Source organism: Magallana gigas, chromosome 7 (assembly GCF_963853765.1).
Source record: "Magallana gigas chromosome 7, xbMagGiga1.1, whole genome shotgun sequence".
Lineage (NCBI taxonomy): Eukaryota > Metazoa > Mollusca > Bivalvia > Ostreida > Ostreidae > Magallana > Magallana gigas.
The window spans coordinates 49580875-49601219 of NC_088859.1; the positions used below are offsets into that span (position 1 = coordinate 49580875).

Below are 20345 nucleotides of genomic sequence, written 5' to 3' on the forward strand. Positions count from 1 at the left end.
AATTGAAATGCAATTTATCTTACTTATAAAGTACCTACTGGTTGTGTTTGTTAAAGAATTATATAAGACGATATTTATGTAAAGTAAATATGTAAAATACGTTTGTTGAATGGATCTGTAAAAAAGACCCGCTTTCCCTCTACTTTTATTGGAAGAGCTTATTTTGGAAATCTGTATTATTTACCATTTGAGAGAAACTCTTGTATGATTTTTAACATATATATTTTTTTATGAGAGCAATATCTTCCGAAGAAGGGTCCTCAAGAACATTACTCATACCGATATTGGGAGAACCAATCAATGTCCAGAAGCGGAAGTCGGCGGTCTTTGTTCGGGTCAAGAAGGTCAGCATCAAAAAGATGTCCTTCTGCTCGGTGTGTCACCCTGAAAATTGATAGGCTGAATATCGACATTCCGATTATTAATACATAGCATAAACACACCGTCGTCGGCAGTACGGTCGATATCCCCGTGTCGCCCGAGCCACACATATACTGGGTACCGTCTCTCGGTAGCCTTACTTTCCCTCTCCTGTGTGCGTACGTTCAAGGAACACGGTATTCGAATTGCAAAGAAGTCCTTAGCAAAAAACCGGGTCTAAGCCATCGACATTTCTTAATTATTTTAGAGATTAATTTTTCCAGCACAGCTCTCGGATCCGTATAGTGGATACTTTGGCCATGCATTGATTGCTACAGCGTGGGGCCCTGACATCGTCCCTGTCCAGAAGTGACTGCCTGTCCTAAGGTAAGCTATTGATTACCGGCTCTTGATACAATGGACATTCAGTCCGGAGAGGATGTGTTTTTTGTTCCTCTTGCTGTTCTTCCAGTCTCCTGGAATTATTGATGCTTACGGGCTCACAATCAATGGATACTTATATTTTGTAACTGCATTGAAACGAAACTTTAAAAGGAAAAGTGACTGTTTATTTGTCAACAGACAGGTATGTATGTGGGACCTGATAAGGCTGTGCATTTTGACACATTTTATCGTCATCTCCGCTAGCTAATTAATTCATCTTGATATCCTTAAATCGATGAAGAGATGTCGTCATTCAGCTCTCCTGGGAGATTTTTCCTTAATGTCGACGGGTTTCATGGCCCCGTGGATCCGCAAGAAAACCGCGCAATTAGCTTTTGCAACCATTTAATCTTGCTTTATAGTCCATGACAATTTGTTTGCACAGTTTCTAGGCAAATTCGATAAAAAGGCGACGTTTTGTTTTGTTTATTACTTTTATTGATATAATTCTCTTTGTCAAAGGCTTGTAATGTGTTGCAATATAAACTAATTCTGCACTTATTGACAATTTCTAACATATTTTTACTCAAAACTCAAAAAAGATAAATTGATTTCTTTCATTCAACGTATCAGGAAATCAAACTGAGCGCAAATCATTTTCGCTTGTTTGGGCTTTTTGATTGTACTGCACGTCGAGCGACTATCGATAAAAAACAGGAAATCTAAGAAAATTAGTACTATTTAGAAGTCGACAAAATCGAACCCAAAAAATAATCAGAAAACATAAAAAAAACAAACCCCAAACACACATTCCGTCAACGCATGCGTTTTCTATTACCGTGCTTTTCGTTTAATTTATTCAAATTTGATTCTTTAAACATATAACACAACAAGGACCTCTCTAGACTGGACACTGATTTTGGGGTTCTTTATAAAATAACGTAAAACGTAAAAAAAAAATAAAAATTAGAGAAAAAATTTCTGCAATATTTAGTAAAATATCATAACTTGCAACCCATCAAGTATTCTAATAACAATTTTATACCAAAACGAATAAACTAAAACTTGATCTTCACGCACTCTCCCCACGTAAGAATGTAAACGTGATTTTGATATAGAAATTAATTATCTTGAAAGATTTCCTGGATTAAAATGGCGCATACCCTATTTTGAAAATGGTGTTAATGGTTTTTTTTTTTAATTACATGCAAACAAAAAAAATTCATTTGTGTACAGCCCCCAATCAGGGACGTGTGTGTGTGTGTTTAATATTATCACATAAGTCTCTGTCTCAATGAATACTTTTAGTGCTATTTATTCAAAGTTTTCATTTTTCTTCCATTGGCCCTAGGTGATTCCTATGCTGACATCTTATTGGTGGCTAATTTTAAAGAAATACATATGTTTATTGAATGGGTGCTTGTCTTAAAATATGTGCAAAAATAGAGAACATTTTCCTAATTCTTACGACTCTGAATGACGTTTATTTCTCTTTTTCTGACAACTACCATATACGTATATGCAGATAATTCAATATTTGACTTTTATTTGTAAACATGCTTGTGAGTTTTATTAACATCGTGTGGACACTACTGTGACACGATTTCGCAAATCACGTGACATTCGCCCCAGGCCACCGGAATCTACATTTATGTTTCTTGTCCGTTATTCTCAACACTGACTGAGCAATGTCTGAGCACAGTTTTCATTGGACCACAGGGCGCCATTGTTCAGTTGTCGGAATTTCTGTGGCTTTGCTTGGTAACGTGCTACTTGTGTCAACTTCAACATTTAGTCTAGCTGCCATTGCCAAAAGGTATTATGCGTTGTTAATACACGTTTTTTCTGTTTGAATTATCACACTACATGAAAAGATCGTGTTAATAAATGTAGCTGCAATGGCACTGCAATTTTTCATATTTTGCGTAAAATATTTAATACAGTCTTTTGTTAGGCAACAATGGCAAAACAACCATTATACCATCCGCTATGATATTTAAGATATTATAAACGTGACAATAGCAAACCTGGGTGTATGGGGTGAAATAATGGTTATATAGTAGATTCTGAGAGAGCAGTTTTCTGACCCTCCTTCCCAAATAGATTTCATTTTACCATTTTCACTTCAGAAATACTCTTGTAATACTCGCCCCTTAACCTCGGAAAACTGACCTTGGTCCGTTCCTGGTTATTTGTTCTTCTGTTAAAGACTTGGAGATCGAGGTCTCCTAGTCAGTTTAACATTCAGCTTTATCTCTTACCAAACAGACTTGTTATCAGAAGCACGGACTGCTCTCTTTTGTGCAGTCATTCTGAAGAGGTTTCACGGCGATCGTTGGTTTGATCGATTCCCGTAAAAGACACCGTTTTTCTGATGAAGGTTTGATAGGAAAACTGATTTCTGTCCGATACTCAAAAGACTTCCCCTCGGACAACCAGTGTTGTAATATATTCGATATAAGTGTGCCTTTTATTTAGTCGAGTAGTGACAAAGATAAGTCATCGAGTCGCAATACCAGCACCTGATCTTGTTAATAGACCATCAAAACCGACACCTTTTGAAAACTGAGGTCACTTATCGGCTGATCCGACCCTTGTCTGATATCTTTGGTATGATTCACTGAAAGACGTCGTACGTAATGTTTTCTAACTATGGGAAAACGTTGCCCAAATTTATCGGCATTTGATGCATTAACGTTAAGTTTCTTGGTGAACAAAAATACCCAGTGAATGGCAACTTGTGTCTGAAAAAATGGACTAAAATACATCAAAAGAAGAAAATTTCAAAACTTAACGGGTTAACCATTAATTTTTCATAATAATACATTGCATGAATGTTATTATTAAAGCATATTCGAGTTTTCCGTGGGAATTTAGGTACATGTATAATAATGAAGTTTTATAAAAAATACTTGCAGACGCCGTTTCTTTATTACCTTAACCTATTTATCTAAATAATATGTACTGTATCAAGACTTTTATACCGATCGCAATATTGGTATACAACGTTAGTTATGTTAATTATAAAATCATTAAAATCATCAAAATCATCAAAATCATCATCATCATCATCATCATCATCATCATCATCATCAGTAATAACATCGAATGACGATTAAATGACAACAAGTTTTACAAATATCACCTTGACAAGTAGGCTTCGTTAAGGGGTGTTTTTATTAAAAGTTGTCACGTAATATTTATTGTTCAACCATACACGATACAATTAAAAAAAACCCCATATTTTGGCTCCATTACTAGATTTGTATTCATGACTGGCGGGGGAGTATAATTTGTCAGGAAATCATTAAAACCATTAATGGCCATGGTCGAGATAAAATCAGAAAAGTAAGATTTCTTCTAATGTTCTCAAAAACTCCATCCATCACTAAATGAGAGCGTTTCGATCATTCTCTCTGAGAAAGCGCTGTTTGGGTTTGTTTTTCTCGTTGCCCAGATTGCCTGAACTTGTTCATGTCAATGGAAATGATCGCCGATAAAATTATTTTACTGTTTAAGGATAATGTACCTTCAAAACCTTAAAACGTTTTGGAAAAATACATGGGTCTCTTTCAATCAATATTTTGCGCTTTTTCAGCACGTTTTATGACGATTTTTGAAAGTCGAACCTTGTATAGTGAAGGTGTTGCAATGACAAAAGAAGTAAAAGCAACAGACTGGATAGAGACTAACGTGTATTGACAAAGCAGCCGTGTCATTAATTTGTATAAACTCGATAGTCTGAGGACAAAAAAACGCAACATCCAAATGTCAACAATAGTTGGGTGAAATTATCCGACGCTAATTGACTTGTTTCGTCTTTTATTAATGGCTTTTAATGTATTGCCTTTTGTGTGTCTGTCTAACCCGAATGAATCCCCTTTTTTCTCTGCCCCCCCCCCCTCTCTCTCTCTCTCTGATTAAACAAATAACAATTTAATATTAATATATTCTTCCCAATGTGTAGTACAGTTATCAGACCCTCGGGAATTGTCAAATGAGGGGGAGGACGGATTAACCACTTACCAAACAGATTTGTTCAAATATGAAACCTCCCTAGCACATCTGCATTAGCAATAAACCATATTCTAAATCTGAAAAAAATTCGGTTGGTTAGATTGCTTTTAAGCCTCACTCATTCTCTAACATCTATTGTTTCCAGCCAATTACTTTGAACCACTGGCTATCTGGAACGATGTTCCGCATATCAAACATATGATAAGTTCAAAGTATTTTAATACATGCATTGTTTTAGTGGCTTTGTCATAAGTAATTGTTTTAATTAGAATTGGGACTTTTGATTATTAAAGAAAGTGGGGGGATAAGATACAGCAAATTCAATTAAATCTGTTTGATAATGTTATAATACAAGTTTTCAAAAGCACAGTTCTAACTATTTTTTTTAGTCTTGAATTTTTTAACAAACAGTGAAAAAAGTTGTTGTAACATCGAACCAACAACATAAAAAGCCTAGTTTTAAAAGGTTACTTAAGATCTAACCACTGAGCCATTTCAGTCACAACAAAGTGCATGAGTTAAATGCTATATGCTACTTTGGCCAAGAATTTACGGACTAAAACGTTCTCTTGTTGGGATGCAAGATTATATTTTTAATTTATAGAGGGTCATCTCTCCACGGCTTGATTGAAATCGATCTGTTTTCCATTAGACCTTATGTAGACTAAAACAAAAATATGGAGTACAGCCCACTCTATTAAAGAAAAGACATTGAAGTTCTAAAACATGACACTATTTAGAGTTTTGATACGTATACTCTAATTTAAATCAACAATTTTTTAGTAATAAACATATTTCAGGGTTACAAATCCATATAACTGTGTAATGTTAAATATACATTGTTTTGGATAATTTTAAAAATATATACCAGATTTGATGACTTTTTTTTAAAATTTTTCAGATCTTATCCGTCCTTGTATAGGTATTTTAGACCCCTTATCCACCCATCTTCTTAATGAAACAAAAATAATATTGATAAAAACTGTTAAATGTTGTCAGAATATGACATGTATTGCTTTCTTTAATGATACAATTACGCCATAGAGATAATCAGCATCGCTTCCTCGCAAACAGAAAGATATAATATTTGAAGTCGGGTATACAAAATACTGTAACAAGGGGAGGGGGCCTTAATGAGACATTTCCCTTGTCTACTGGGCCCTGAAGATATATTCTCACAATAGCACTAACTAACGCATAGAACCTTCAATTAGCACCCGTTGACAATAGGAGCTGAAAGCAAAAGCAGGCTAACACTTCCTTTTTCAGATCACATTTTTTTTCAGTTCGCTTCGATCGATCCTTCCACATCAGCTCTTGTTGCCATATCAAAACCTTGTACAGTACAGGCTGTGTCAAAAACTTGTCCCAATGTCGTGCAGTCGTTTTGTAACAGAACCATAAACATTATTGTTGCGTGACAGTCCGCCAATGCCGTGACGTCGTTCGTGAAACAGAGTTGTCTCAGCACCTCGGATTAATAAAAGCCGGTCTGAGCGGTTAACCTCAGTCCTTGGTATAACATTAAGCCCATGAGAATTCAATCTGAAACATGGCAGGCATATACTAGAATGTATGGCATTGTGAAAGCATGTACATTAACAAGAAAACGTCTTTAGATATAATAACGGGGAAAGAGTGCCTTATCAAATTAATAGATCGCATGTATGTCGTATTTTTTCAGAACCATACTTAGGTACAAGAAAAACTTTCATAACAAATATGATACTATTCTTAATGTGTTTTGTTCGACTGATATTTTAAGTTAATAATTCAGATTCCAAAAAATGGAAACACAATTCATTACATTCCGCCCTGGAGGCACTCTGCTGATCAATAGTGAAATTTAAAATCTACCTGTACCAAACATTTTTTTTTAAATATAAATGTTTGTAAGGCATTAATTATTAAGTTAGAAACTGTAATTCTCAGAGTAACGCCCTTTAAAACTTACCATATAGCATACATGAGCTGAATTACTTGTGGAACATTAGTAAATATACACTGTTAGCTCCATGGCAAGTTTCTATGATGACCTTGTTTTTATCCATGACGACTATCTGCGAAAAGAGTCCGCTACAACACGAAAATCACTGGCTACAACACGAAAATCACCGTAACGTAGTTGCGCGATATTTATCTCTTAATAACGATATTACTTATTGTAATTCGATAATATACTCTCTTTATTTAAGGAATGAATTCAATATTTATTTGTTTTATACGATATAAAATGGTTTTTGGCAGTTTATGCTTTATAAACCGTATATTGAATTCATTGCTTAATTAAAATAATTTAATTTTTTTACTCTTCATTGTAGATAAACACGGTCATTTGACCTTTAAAATGACGTAAAATTATACAAAATTCCAACGTAACGTCAGGCGTATTGATACGTTTTTGACGTTAGTCTTACTTCATGTTTGACGTAGACAACATTCTTTATACGTTATAAAATAATTTTTTAGCCAATCAGAAAGCGCGTTACAACCAGAATTAAATTATTGCGTGATCTTTTATCGTCACTACGAGGACTTTTTTTTTTTTTAGATATGGCACTATTCGCATTTTATCCAAATTGAAGTTAAGAATAATTCAAACAATTGAGTCGAGTGATTTGTGATTAATTATCCTATGATCAAAATTATGGAAAGCTTTTTTAACTTTCATGGATTCTTTTTTATCAGTTTAATCGAATTATTCTAACCAAATTGCCGTTACTGTGCTTTATTTGTATTTTATTCAACCGATATTAAAAAAAACCTTTTTCCACTTAGTTTTATATCAGAAAATGCCGCCAGATATGACTGAAGATTATTCAAATTTTAGAGCTTTTTTTGACAAAATTATATTTTTAACGCTCTCAATATCCGAAAGCTATGTCCTCGGATAAAATCACTGAATTTGCCATGAGAAGTCACAAGCATTTGCTATGTCAAGATATTCCACATACGTCACAATTGCCAACGCTATATGCCATGTCACAATATTCATTGCTATAATATGTAAACAGATTTTCAGTATCTAATGCTAAATGTCAAAACATGTAACCACATCAATTGCTATTTGTCAATGTCACCTTATACCCATCGCTTGCTAATGCTATAACGTCAAAAGATGTCACCACATATAACTGTGGGCAAATATCATCATACTCGCCCAAATGTCGAGATAAGTTACTAAATAAATAGATGTCACCATAGCCATGATATTCGTTCGGATTTATTGAGGTAAAGGTTTGATCAGTCTTTACGAAGCAAACAAACAGGTATATTTGTATTCCCCAGTGAGATTTGCTGTGAGGTTATGGCATTTAATCTGGATAAATATATTTTTCAAATTTGCAATTGATCGAGAAGGTCGTAGAAATATCAAACGTACATCGTTACAGTTGATTGGGCGCGCAGCAATTGAAATTAAAAATTAATAAAGTTCTTTGAAAAATTTAGTCGGTCACATCATGATATGTTGCGTCGGCTGAACAAATTCTATAGCAGTTTCCAGACTGAAAAGTCTTTAGGTGGGTAAAAAACGATATTACTTATCTGCTTCACAAGTGCATTTTATTAAAAATGTGGCATTGGCTTTGATCACAACTTAATCACTTGGCCCGCATGGTTGATGTTCCGGGATCGATAAACTTCCGTGAGGTAACTCCCAACATGTCCTTAATAAATAACCATCGGTCTGTCGACTACTCCCCCCATTATCACCGGAATGGCCCGGGTCGATTTCACTCGCCTCTGGTAATGGACGCAATGAGCTCCGGCAGATAACAAATGCAGGAGTAAGTCGTTGTAGTAAATAGTTTTAGTCCCACAAGATCTTGTATTTTTCTTTCTAGTTAATAAATCATCTTAACCAAGCAGGCAAGCACCGGGAATCATGTGCATGATTATCCTAACAAATATAACCTTTTTCTTTCACAGATATCACTCCGCTTTAGGAAAATGATGGTAGAAAAGAACTAGGGAGTTTGTACACATCATCATGCGCCCCGCGGTCTACGCCAGTGTGGTCCGGAACAGGCACAAGTCCCGTTCCGACCGCTCCCACAGAATGCAGCCCCAGGGCTTCTCCATGAGAAGACTGCTAGCCATGGTCTTTGTTGGTGCTATAATGCTTGCTCCAGGTTTGACCTTGACCGTCCTTGGTCTAGATGACACAGAAAATGAAAATGAAAGAGTTGCTCAATCCGAAAGAATGTGAGTGTTGATATTTTACACTTTTATACTGTTGTTGTGCTGGGGGAAGGGGGGGGGGGTGGGTTATAGACATGTAAATGTGACATAATATTACTCGATGCGGAGATCTTGTTTACTACCAGTGCATTAAAAGACGACTCCTACAAAAAGACAAAGATTATCTTCATACTGGGGTAAATATAGCATAAAAATGGCCAGTACTTCGAGCCCACCTAGAGACCTCCAATACACTTACGAGGCTTGTTAAAAATACTTCTAGAATAGTATACTAATAATTTAAAGGTTTGCATTAAGAGTTTGTATAGCTCAATTTTAACTTAAGGTATGTGTCATTTAACGTAGAAAAAAATCGTCCAAAAAAAAAATTAAATAGGAAAATTCTTTACTTGTGCAAGTTAGAAAATGCAGTTTAATTATGGCATGATCATCGTTTTCAGAACTTTGCAGCTTTAAACAAGCTAGGACCAATCGCCCAAATGAGTTATATTGATACGACTGGAATATGATATCTCAAATGAGTTATATTGATACGACTGGGATATGATATCCCAAATGAGTTATATTGATACGACTGGGATATGATATCTCAAATGAGTTATATTGATACGACTGGGATATGATATCCCAAATGAGTTATATTGATACGACTGGGATATGATATCTCAAATGAGTTATATTGATACGACTGGGATATGATATCCCAAATGAGTTATATTGATACGACTGGGATATGATATCTCAAATGAGTTATATTGATACGACTGGGATATGATATCCCAAATGAGTTATATTGATACGACTGGGACATGATATCCCAAATAGGATAAAGATTTAAAGTGCAAAAATTGAACATTTATAATTTGATGATGTATTGTACAACCCCACTTTAATATATATTAATTGCAACAACTTTTGGTTAATAGGTTTATTCTATAAGCCTACAGTTTGTAATGTTATCCTCAAGAAGTTTTGGATCTATTCATAGATCAATCTTCAAAACAGTCAAGCTACAGAGAAACTTGTTTACTAAAAGGTTGTCCGAGTTTATTTAGTCTGATGCGGATTTACAATACTTTTTTGCAAAATCAACAGTATCCATTTTTTGTACATTAAATTTATATCCCGTTTGGGATATTATATTCCATACGAGCTATTATATCCCATTTGTATGATTAGTCTCAATCTGTTAGGGAACTTCTGTAGAAAATGAAAAATGTTCTTCATGTTTCATTGGAAATTATGTAAAAGTAATCTGGATGCCTATATCCAATCTAATATTGTGTAAAGGAGCGGTGAAGAGCATATTATATTCCGCTTCCAGAGTGACTGTTGACATTCTATATATATTTTATTCGTTAGACAATGGAACTACTACTACTTTATCTTTGTCTGATCTATAGTTCAAAGCACTTTAAATGCATGCTAACAAATTATGGCATACACCGAAATGTCAGATTTTTAAAATCTCTATTACAATGACAGATCCATCTAACTACCCCAAAATATCAGGAAATCAGTGTGCAGTATGTACATGTATATAATAGGTCCGTAAAAGTACAGTTCTTACGGCTGTTATTTATTTAGTTCACTTTATAAAAATTATTGCAATATAATCATATCATGAATGAATGAAAATACGTGCCGTTGACTTCATTATAATATCGTTGGGGTTGGGAGGAACATTACGAAAGCCCATTGAGCTCATTTTCGTAGGTTAAAAAATATTTTTTTTGCGAATAAACGCAAAACTTTCGCGATATAACGCGTTAGTTTCGCAAATAAACGCGTAACTTTTGCGTTATAACGCGTAACTTTCGCGAATGAAAGCGAAACTTACGCGATAAAAGTGCTTTACTTTAGCGAATAAACGCAAAACCTTCGCGAATAAACGCGTAATTTTCGCGAATAAACACAAAACTTTCGCGTACTAACGCGTAACTTTCGCCAATGAACGCGTAAGTTTCGCAATATAACGCGTTAATTTCGCGAATAAACGCGAAGCTTTTGCAATATAACGCGTTACTTTCGCGAATTAACGCGAAACCGTTATATAAATATTGTCATATTATACAAGAACCTTTATAACGAAAAACGATTGAAAACAACCACATTTTAAGTTTTTAATAATCATAAAATACTTATTATGCATTATTATAATAATATCCGTGTTATGTTGATTTAAGAAGACAAAATTATCTTTTTTACACGTAGATATTTATAAATCTGAAAAAACTTCATAACATTTTTAGATGTTATATGTTCCAAGTAGATACTAAGTTAGAGCATCATTTTATCATTTTTCATTTGTTCGCCGACCCTGTGTTCGAACAGGCATTCATTGATTATCTTCTTATAAAATTGATATAAATTCAATCGTCGGAAGCCTTAAAAATCTAAGTACTGATTTTCAAATGACATATGTAATAAATTTAGAGGACGAATTGACGTCAACTAGATTCGAACAATAGCTTAAAAATTTCAATTCACAGCTTGACTTATTCATGTGATATTAAACTAGACGTTGATTTATGTCGCGGCGATATAACATATATTATTATGTATTGAACAATGAAATCCTTTCAATTCTAAAATGATACTTAATATTACTTTTAATTTGAATTAAAACTGTTATAATTAAAATATGTTGATGCCTCATTTTCTATAATACATGGCCCATTAGAAAGTGAGAAGCGCGATGCATTATGTCCTTTGAAAATCAGTCCTAAGATTTTAAAGATTTCCTACGTTTAAATTTATATCAATTTGTATCAGGTTTAATCTGATTTATTTAAGTCTTTATAAAATAAAATTAAATTTTTGTTTTATTTAAAATTAATATGTTTGTTTTCAGTCATTGTTCTTCATAGGGGTCCTTGTATGAAATGACAATATTCATATTTAAGTTTCGCGTTTATTCGCGAAAGTTACGCGTTTATACGCGAAAGTTTTGCGTTTATTCGCAAAAGTTTCGCGTTATATCGCGAAAGTTACGTGTTTATTCGCGAAAATTTTGCGTTTATTCGCGAAAGTAACGCGTTTATTCGCAAAAGTTTCGCGTGTACAGGCGAAAATTACGCGTTTACTCGCGAAAGTTTCACGTTTATTCGCGAAAAATAATTTTTTTTTTACCTACGAAAATGAGCTTAATGGGCTTTCGTAGAACATGGCTTTATTTCAAGTGAAATAGATTCCATGCCAAGTGAAATCAAAGTACTGAAGTACTGACGGGAGTTGATTTTTTGATTTTATCGATTATTATTTATTTTAGAATCAACGATACGTTATTTTGCATGGCAAGTAGTTTCTTATACCAGAGACATAAATATTTATGTCTCTGCTTACACATGTATGTATTTGAATTACGCATATTTTTATAATATCAAAACTCGGACTTTTCCGAAATTAATTTCGATAAAACCCATATGAATATTAATCATGTCGTGTAATATTTAAAGATACGTACATATGTATGTATCAGTAATCGAAATATTTCTGAAAAATTGTATGGATCCAAGCAATACTGGACTCTAATTTCGTTCAACCAGACGCTCGGCTTTCTCCGTAAATCTCCGACAAGCAAGAGAGATTCTCTGCCTGTCGAAATTTACGGAAACCACCGATCGTCTGGTTGAACCAGACTATAGTAATCTCTAGCGTATGAATACATACCACTTCAAAAAATATCTTAATTGTTACTACCATTTATAATCTGACTATTTTCACGGTATTTATAAATAAGTTTCCTTGAAAAACAGTGCTTCATAATTCATTAAAGCGAATTTATCGATTATTTTCGAGAACTAAGTCTTGTCAGCGGTGATGATTTGTGCTTAGGTCCAAACACTGTTTCACTTTCGGTTTGCCAGAGTAAGTGCATAGGAGAGTTGATTAAAATCAACTCCCAAAAATGATGTACTAGAATTTTTAGACGTTAAAAGTAACCAACAGATTTTATATAAACAAGACTGTATTATACATACGAGTAGTATGTGACAACCATAGGGGCCAAGCCCGTTTTAACATTAATTTCAATGTAACCATAAGTAAATATGGTTACATTGAAATTAATGTTAAAACGGGCTTGGCCCCTGTGGTGACAACCTTTAATTATTTTAATTTTCACTTACTGTCAGTGTAGCAAATTTGCCTGCTAGATTCATGTTATGAAAAGATTGTATCAGCTGTGTGGAATAAGGTGGTGAAATATAGGACGGGGAGAATCTATAGTGGCTATTAGAAGATGATTAATGTTATGTGATGAGCTAACTAGGTCACAGTAATGAGACAACATCAACAATGCTGATGTGAATTGGTCGGAATATGAGCTTCTATATGTGTCATCATTGATCAGGGGACCATGCTTCACATATTTAACGTTAAACTTACAGCCGCCATTAAATACTCGTAATACTGTATCAAATGATGATCGATTTCGTTAAGTTATCGATATTTCATTTTTCTGTGGTAACAAATGATCCTGTCAATGATATATAACTTCTACTTCTTTTCACCTTTTCACGACGTAATATTTTTTGTAAAAGTCATCAGAAAATGATATAAGTGGGTGACGATATATTATGATATCCGTTACCACTCATGATCCCGTCTATGGCGTGGTTTGTGTAGAATACTAGTTACCTATCATGATCTCGTGTATGACGTGCTATTGTGTGTACGGTAGCCACTCATTATCCCGTGCATGGCGTGCTATTGTGTAGAATAACCTCTCATCATCTCGTGTATGACTTGCTATTGTGTTTAAGGTAACCACTCATGATTCTGTGCATGGCGTGCTATTGTGTAGAATAACCTCTCATCATCGTGTATGACGTGCTATTGTGTAGGATAACCTCACACGTCCCATGTATGACGTGCTATTGTGTACCCTCGCATGTTCCGTGTATGGCTTGCTATTATGTTTACAATATCCACACAAGATCCCGTGCATGGCGTGCTATTGCGTAAGATTACCTTTTTAAGTTCCGTGTATTGCGTGCTATTGTGTTTACAGTAACCATTCATGATCCCGTGTATTACGTGCTACTGTGTTTTATGCAATCACCAATGATCCAGGGTATGGCGTGTCATTTTGTTCTATGTGATTCCTTGAACCCATGTATGACGTGTTCTTTAGTTTGTTCAGAGTTACCACTCATGATTTTCTGAATTTTCTGCTAATGTGACCACTCATTTTGATCGTGATGAATGCGTGCTATTTTTCTATAATGTATTTTGGATGAAGTCAATTAGATGCACTATCTCTCGTCTATACTCTAACGCTGCCACGCCACAATCTCGACAACGCAATTATTACAGTTTGTAATTCTTTTCTACTGATTTGTAATTACGTTTTACGATGACCTTTATAACCATTCAGAGATAGACAGATCTAATTGTTGTAGAGTACTGTATAAATTGTGCATTAAGATAAACGAGCGTGTGAATAAACCCAATTAGATTTCAGTATCATTTCGGTGCAAAACGGTTACTTGTGGAATCAATCCAGGAAAAAAAATAAACTCTAAAATTCAGTAACTGTCTGTATCCAGTCAAGTTTCAGGTCTGAAATTGGCACAAATTGAATTTCACCCCCGCCACGATGAAATTGATCGAGTTAGAGGGGCCGGAGTCGGTCAAGTCTGCAGTCACGATAAAGCCAGCCTCGGCTCTACATGCTGCTGTCAGCTAAAACCATACAAATCCCTCCGTCGTGAAATAATGACATTTTCACCGGTTATAATCTTCTTTATTATAATTTGCCAATCCTTTCTTTATAAGCATATCAATTTTACGTTAGAACTCTAGCAGAAACTAAATCAATTTCCGCTGACCGTATAATGCTTGATATTTGTTTTTGTCTTGGTAACGTTTATGTCTGTCACATATCTTAGGGTGAATCCTGTACATATCTGTCATTAGCAGGCTTGTTATTGTTGTAATTTCAGCTTGTACAAGGTTCTGGGTCCAATATCCTGTGCCGTGGGGGGCTTTATTCTGGTCGCCGCCATCTTCTATTACTGCTGCTATGGACTGGCGGAGCAGTCCGGACGCCAGCGTCACACATCATCGGTAAGTAAAACCTATAGGTATAATGGCCGACTTATCGGTCTCACCGACTCATGTCCTGTGGCTGTGCTCACCAGGGACCGCGACCAGGCGAGATCTGTGACAGCTCCAGTTGTCATGATAACAAGGATTTCCCAATTACAGACGAATTTAGAGCACGTCTCCGGGGGATGGGTCGTACATTTCGATAATTTTTGTCGCAAATTTAAATGTTGACGCAGTTCTTGTCCAATATTCTGCACTTTATCTATCAGGGCATTTTATGATACAATGTAAAAAAACGGCTGAAATTAATGACTTTACGAGGCATCACGGGGTAATTACTGAAAATCATGATGTACGTCTGTAAAGATTAACACAACTAATCGTCTTATAGACGCGCAGTTTTGGTTAAAAACGTATTTTGGTATTGATGTAATAAGATTTATTTACAAAGAAACTTTTTGCTAGAAGCCTCAACAAGAATCCTCTCAGTGTGTACTGATTTAATTAAGAAACAAAATAGTGACTCCAGCATCCGAGCTGGCGGCGCCAAGGATTTCTATAAATCCGAGCACCTGCTATATTAGACCTCTCTAGTGAAATAAGAATGGTCAGTTTCATTTTACCCCCAACTTAATGCAGAGTTGTAAAGTTGTGTATTATTTCACCAGATATATGTAATACAAGCAAGGAAGGAGAGTTCTGTCTGGGTAAGAAAGGTATGGTACTTGGTGAAGGCGGTACGTGTATTACTAGTTCTACTAATAAATCAGACTGCAATGAGGTAGCATGCGGACTTTCTAACCCTTTAGTCAGGTTTTGGTTTATATAGAGATATTAATCTATCCCTCCCAATGAACCGCTCTAACTATCGGTAAATCTCAATAAGCCACATCGTACCATTGTTGGTATTATTCATCTGTCATTAGAATCAAGGACATAATCCACAGATTGCGAATTGAAGATGCTGATTTGATGAACGCATTTGTGAGCTCGCTGCCACCCTGCACAAAAATGTCTGCTTAATAAAATTAGTGTGCCATTTGTCATGTATGGATTTTGGCTTTAGTCTGTTTGCTGAAATCATATGATACGTAGAATGGCGCTAGTTTGCTGAATATAGTTACAAAGATTAATATATGGAATAATACATACAGAATGTAAAAAGAAGTTTAAAAGTTTTAAAGATCTGATGGTAGTTAGAATATTATATAAGATATTTTTATATAAAACCACAATGTGTAAGTTGTCCGATCAGTGTGTATCATTTCCTGTTTTGTTTTGTTTTGTAAATAGCCAAGGCTTTGCTATACGTACTCTTGCGAGTCATATAAATTGTTCTTTATTAACTTTCTGTAGTTAAATAGTAAGGAATATAATAAAAACAGTGTACTGCCATCAGCCCCTGTAACATTAACCTGGCCTACGAATCGCATAATAGAGGAAAGTGGTCTTTCAAAACCCCTCTACGGTTTTAGTTAGTGAAAGATGAGTGTGTTCAAGTAGATTATAACACATAGAAGCATCAAGATACTAGCTAACTGGCTAACACAATTTTGCTAATTACATATAGAATTATTTGAAATGATGATTTGTTCCGTTTTGATTTTTGTTTATAAACCATGCATTTTATTGTATGAAATGCAGAGAGATAGCTGTGTGACCTTCTTATCTAATATTATAGTCTAAATCAAACACGAGTCATCACGGTATGACTGCCTACTCAAGCGTGAATAATGAGAGAGCACAGGAGGGCAAGGACAAGTCACATGACTCCTCCAGTAAGAGCAGACGACACTCCTCCCACTCATCTTTACATCGCCAACAACAGCAGCAGGCAGAGAAGGATGCTACCCTCGCTCAGGAAAGGCCTCAAAGGTAGACACTGTTTACATGGAAATATTCACCCCCGTTTTAATTTTCGCCCCTTTTGCCCTCGTTGTCAGCGGGTGAATTTAAGACTGGGCGAATTCCAGTGTCTCAATTTATCTCTCTTTGAACACATCTGTGTATGGGTGAATTTAAGATGGGGCGAAACTGTTTGCAAGCGTAAAAGGGCGAAATTTAAACGGGGCGAAAATAAGTAGGTAGTCATAAAGCAAGATTGTTATTTAGAAAAGTTCCTGTAATCTCTCTCTCTCTCTCTCTCTCTCTCTCTCTCTCTCTCTCTCTCTCTCTCTCTCTCTCTCTCTCTCTCGTTCCTTTCTTATATAATTTCTTGTGCTTTTTCTAGGCTGGCAGAGACGGTAGAGATTAACATGGGAGCAGCTTCCGAAGATGCCGCGCTTGCGCAATGGGAGCATTAGGTTTGGATTTTTCAGTCGTGCAGCAACTGTCGAAAAACGAACCAATCAGGAAGCTCGTACAGTACATTCGTGTTTTCGTGTTCACCATTAGTACCCCTCAAATTGCGTGTGAGAAAACGGACTCCTTGTTTACACGATTAAGTTGAGGGCTACATCACTTGACGACACTGTCCAGAAAGTGGCCTTGGTAAACTCGACTTTGCCTTCGTTTTACGAAGTCTGTTATAACTGAACCAAAGAATACTGGTCTTTTTTACGTATTGATGACAGATTGTCTTGTATACATCATTTGAACACTTGTTGTGTTCATTTTTACTGGAAAATTTTGTTGTTTCACCTGTACGAGGGGTTCTTTGAAGGTCAGCCATATGTTTGATTATCAGTCCATCATTTGCTCTTGTAAACTGGTTAGAAAGCCTCTTATTGACAGTACCATATGTGAAACTATTTTGGATGAATTTTTATTTCTTTCCGTAAGAGTTGAAATGTTTCCAAAATACATATCTTTTCAAACAAATAATGTTTAAAACCAAGTATTCTGTAAGTGATACATTAATTCTGTTATTCTCCCATACCTCCAATTAAAGTTGTACTGTTCCAGAAACTAGATGGCGCTGTATTTGACCCAGTAAAAGTGTTACTTTTTCAGCGTCAGGTGGTATCTGATTGAAGGACACGTTCTTCGAGTACTAGTATAATAATTAATAGTTTACACTCAGTTTTGAACACGGCTTTTGATATAATTTTAGTATTGATAATGTGTACACTACAACAGCTTCAAACACTTGTGTATAACTTGCACCTTATTAACATATAGAAGATTTTCTAAAACTCATTGTGATTTTCGGCAGAACCATTATGGAGATTTATAATTGTCACTCGACTGAATGTATATACAAATTTATAGGTATATAATTTTTCCAGTTTTAAACGTATATTATTTTGATATTCTCAAAACAATTCCACGAGATGCTACCTGTGGCGTGATTAACGTCTGAAGACGGATAGACAGATGAACAAACAAGGGTTACTTGGGTGTAGCAAACAAAACACAGCCCCCAAATCAAGTACATGTACTTACACCGTACTTAGCCATTGTACTTATTAATTTAGATCTCTGTTTACACAGAGTAGTGTAATAATTCTCTATTTATTGATGTGTCATCGCAAAATGGACACTTCTATATGGTTCATGACTTCGCTTCCCTTTGTTGTGAAAGTCATTTCGATATTGTTTTGTTTTATATTTTCAGACTGCCTTTGTATGTCAAAAAATTGAAATATTTTAATGTGAAATAAACACAAAGGTATAAGTTGTTGCATTTTTTATTCATCAATACGAGTATTCCGAGTAACGAAGAATTGTGAAACCCAATATGAAGGTCTGATGGTATCAATGACCATTTTTACAAACTTTCAGTTTAGGAGTTTGGTGTCTCTCTAACCGAATTACTCATTTGAAATCTGATAACAGGGGAACAAAACTTAATAACAAAGCGGAATATTAAAAATCAGAACCGCTCTGAGCAGACGATATTGTTCGACGACAAACATCAAAGGACGCCGCATAAACCAGCATCATTACTGCCTCTTCTGCGGGTCTGGTCTTTCTAATGGAATTTAAACCAGCAAATGTTTGTCTTTGATTTTTAATTAGCCTTAAAATCAGAGTCTTAGGCAAAGAAAGAGTCTGATTAAACAGTTCCAAGCAGAGCGAGGTATCGTGTGTCTACAATCAAACGCTTAAACGTCGTCAATGGCCTCTTCGAACTACTTTCATAGACAGCATCTTCTTTTAAAACTGCAGCGCTAGTCATGAGTAGCACGCTAAGACAAATTATCGTGACTTCCAGGAATGACATGGCTACAAGATACTAATTTAAAATCAATAACCCTGATTTTGAGGGATAACAACTCTCAAGCTGTAACTTCTTTTCGCAATGACTTCCTTGAGATGAACCGGTTCGCGGCGACTATTTTCGCGACCGAATTAAAATTCCATTAACTAGTACTTGCAATCTGCGCTGCAGCCTTATCGACACTGCCTGTCTATTATTACATGCAGTTTAGCTTTATATCATAGGTACTACCTTTATATTAAAAACTTCAGCGACAAAACCTAATAGATAGAATCGTATGAATATGGTTTGGAGAGGTAAGACTTGTTTCGCGTACCTAATTGATTTCATGGCAACATGTAAGTGGGTCGTGTGGCTGACAAGTTTCAGTGTTAATGATGCTGTAGATATTCCGTGTTGATGATGCTGTAGATGTGTTGATGATGCTGTAGATGTGTTGATGATGCTGTAGATGTGTTGATGATGCTGTAGATGTGTTGATGATGCTGTAGATATGTTGATGATGCTGTAGATGTGTTGAGATATTGTTACAGTTGTCATGCTGTTTTCATGATTCTGGCGTTTATAGTTTCCGACATGTTGTGAAGTATTTGAGAAGCCTGGTAGTTTCTGATTTAAATTTTTTTTTCAAGAATCGGCTTTGACCGTTGGAGTGGAACAAGGGAAGATTTATGTGTAGGATCAGACATTGGAATACCATTAAGAATTTGCCATCTAGAATACCCCCTTTATTTACAATAACAATTAAAAAGTAAATACTCTTGCTATTCAAGTCTAAATATCCTGATCTTACAAATGTATTTTTTTTAAACAATTTTTAACCGGGTTTTCCGAAGGAAAAAACCGGTTATTAAAATGGTGAAAATGGCGGCGGGCGGCTGCCTAAAGGGTACCCTCATTGTACGGATAACTCCTCCTACAGTTTTCAAGATAGGAAGTTGTTCTTTTGCAGATCAATTGTACATATATCAGAGGTGTGCATATTGCTAGGATTTTGATTTCTGATAATTTATGAAAAAAATACCAGCTTTTGAACTTAGTCATTTTTTGGCAAAATATTGCATATAGGGTACCCTCATTGTACGGATAACTCCTCCTACAGTTTTCAAGATAGGAAGTGGTTCTTTTGCAGATCAATTGTACATATATCAGAGGTGTGCATATT

The 20345-nt window shown here is 35.4% G+C and overlaps 1 protein-coding gene across 5 annotated transcripts; it reads left to right on the forward strand.

Annotated features, from left to right (window-relative positions):
- The first annotated feature begins 381 nt into the window (after positions 1-381).
- LOC105347777 (uncharacterized) lies at positions 382-18639 on the forward strand. 5 transcript variants are annotated; one of them, XM_066067294.1, is made up of 6 exons: positions 382-747; positions 8692-8967; positions 14913-15036; positions 15687-15725; positions 16700-16893; positions 17249-18639. In XM_066067294.1, the coding sequence occupies exons 2-6, from the start codon at positions 8753-8755 to the stop codon at positions 17319-17321; spliced, it is 645 nt and encodes a 214-aa protein (XP_065923366.1). In that variant the 5' UTR covers positions 382-747; positions 8692-8752; the 3' UTR covers positions 17322-18639. The 5 variants fall into 5 exon arrangements, with proteins under 5 accessions (XP_065923366.1, XP_011455283.2, XP_011455287.2 ...); XM_011456981.4 differs by having other exon boundaries at positions 383-747; positions 15687-15734; XM_011456982.4 differs by lacking the exon at positions 382-747 and adding an exon at positions 795-946 and having other exon boundaries at positions 15687-15734.
- Positions 18640-20345: the final 1706 nt, after the last annotated feature.

What these genes read in the sequence shown, in the direction of transcription:
- LOC105347777 (XM_011456981.4), top strand. Translation starts at nt 8,753, where the DNA reads ATGCGCCCCGCGGTCTACGCCAGTGTGGTCCGGAACAGGCACAAGTCC. An exon ending in GTTGCTCAATCCGAAAGAAT is followed by an intron (nt 8,968 to 14,912) that starts GTGAGTGTTGAT and finishes TTGTAATTTCAG; the next exon opens with CTTGTACAAGGTTCTGGGTC. An exon ending in GCCAGCGTCACACATCATCG is followed by an intron (nt 15,037 to 15,686) that starts GTAAGTAAAACC and finishes TTATTTCACCAG; the next exon opens with ATATATGTAATACAAGCAAG.